Here is a 1,655-nt window from a genome sequence, read left to right on the forward strand (position 1 = left end):
CCGCCTCTCCCTGGGATCCTGACCTGGGACTCCTAAATACAGGGAATTTGTCATAGCTGGATTCTTGGGTCCAATTCTTTGAGTGCCACTTCTATCCTAGAGCTGAGAGGAGGAAGCCAGAGGCACTGCTGGCAGCTGCAGTTAATTCCTCTCCCCAAGTCTAAAGGTGCCGAAGCAATAGTCTTTCTGCTCCCTGGAATGAGACTATGTATTTTCCCCGTGGTGCTGGGGCACATGTTAGTTACTAAATAGCAGTTATTATGGACCAGGTACTTAAAAGCACATCTTTAAGTATAAGCTTCATGATAACAAAAAGGGCAGACACCATGATATTAAGGTTGGAAACTTCTATGATTTCCAAGCTTCTGTAACATGAACTACTTTTATAATGAGAAAAAGCTCAATAGATTCATTAATTTTTAAAATATTTCTCAAAATTCCTCTTCCAAAGTCTTACCTCTTCAACACCACCCAACTTTATTCACTTTTTTCCGGGACTCATCTTGTAATTTCATTTGTACTTGTGGAGATGTTCTTTCATTATAGTACATACATTCTGTGCCACCACTTTCAGATCTTTCTTTTGAGTGGAAACCAAATCCCCTGACTTTTTCTTGTCTCAGAGGGCCTGGTACCATCTAGTACTACTCAGCCCTCAGCCCTCTGCTGAGCTTGGGGGTAGAGATAAACCAAATTTTGTTCTACTATCGAGAACCTCATTGTTCTATAAAGGAAGAGGATAAGCCACCAGAACAAACCAACAGTGTGCCTTCTTTGCCTTGTGTGCCCTGGAGGAATAACACACAAGGGACAGATGTTCTGAAGAAGCCATAGGGCACTTCTTTTCCCCAGCTCTGCCCCCTTATTAGTCCCCTGAGGGCTATGTGCCATGATAGGGATCTGAATTATTCCCAACACTGATAAAAGCCCTGACCTTCATCTCTCAGCTTTCTTCACTAGTAAAACAGGGAAGGTAGCACTAATGTGCCCCATGATGGGAGCAGCTGCTCTACCTGTAAGAGGCAAGTCCTATGTATTAGGCAGGATAAAGTCACTGTTCTCTTAGGGAACATTGCCACTTACCCAACCCGGTGTCATTCACAAATCGTTTCCCTAGTAAATCTATTTGTTGGATGCGAGCCTGTGACAGGACTTGATAGTGATCACTCAAGTATTTATGCCAGATCTCTGACACCTGTTGGGAAAAGAGAATGCAATCAGACCAACAAGCCAATTTCAGCTGCGGGACATGCGCGAGTGCGCAGCTCTTGAGGCCAGCTTTCCTGAGTCTGAAGCTCTCTCTTTTATTGTGTCTGGGGACAGAGGGAGCCTTGTGAGCCCAAACGGACCCTGCCAAAGTGAGTGTGACAAGAGATGGGCTACAGAGGGCACATAGCAGGCTCCTCTGGGTGTGAAGCCTAATAAAACTTGTGGGGCACATTTGATACTAAATACTTATGGTCTTACAACATCCAGTGTGTTGCTACTGTCATTTTACTTGTAAATAAACTGAGGCTTATCTTCATGATAAAGAACATCTGAGGAAATTTATGACCACCAAACCAGCACTCCCAAATGTTTTGAAGGACATTTCTATTTTTTTTTGGTTTTTCTCCGGTACCGGGAACCGAACTCATGACCTTGCGCTTGCCAGG

The 1,655-nt window shown here is 44.0% G+C and overlaps 1 protein-coding gene across 7 annotated transcripts in view; it reads right to left on the bottom strand.

Moving 5' to 3' along the window:
• The window catches only part of Zmynd12 (zinc finger, MYND-type containing 12), a 66,181-nt gene that overhangs the window by 18,138 nt on the left and 46,388 nt on the right, over positions 1-1,655 (bottom strand). For all 7 annotated transcript variants that reach the window (XR_001232075.1, XR_001232074.1, XM_013507763.1 and 4 more), the window contains one exon: positions 1,084-1,195. Coding sequence is in view for 5 of the 7 variants with exons in the window: in XM_013507763.1 (XP_013363217.1) it covers positions 1,084-1,195 (112 nt within the window). In the remaining 2 variants the exon portion in view is untranslated. The remainder of the gene's footprint in view (positions 1-1,083; positions 1,196-1,655) is intronic.

Source organism: Chinchilla lanigera, unplaced genomic scaffold (assembly GCF_000276665.1).
Source record: "Chinchilla lanigera isolate Chin_1 unplaced genomic scaffold, ChiLan1.0 scaffold00136, whole genome shotgun sequence".
Taxonomy (NCBI): Eukaryota; Metazoa; Chordata; class Mammalia; order Rodentia; family Chinchillidae; genus Chinchilla; species Chinchilla lanigera.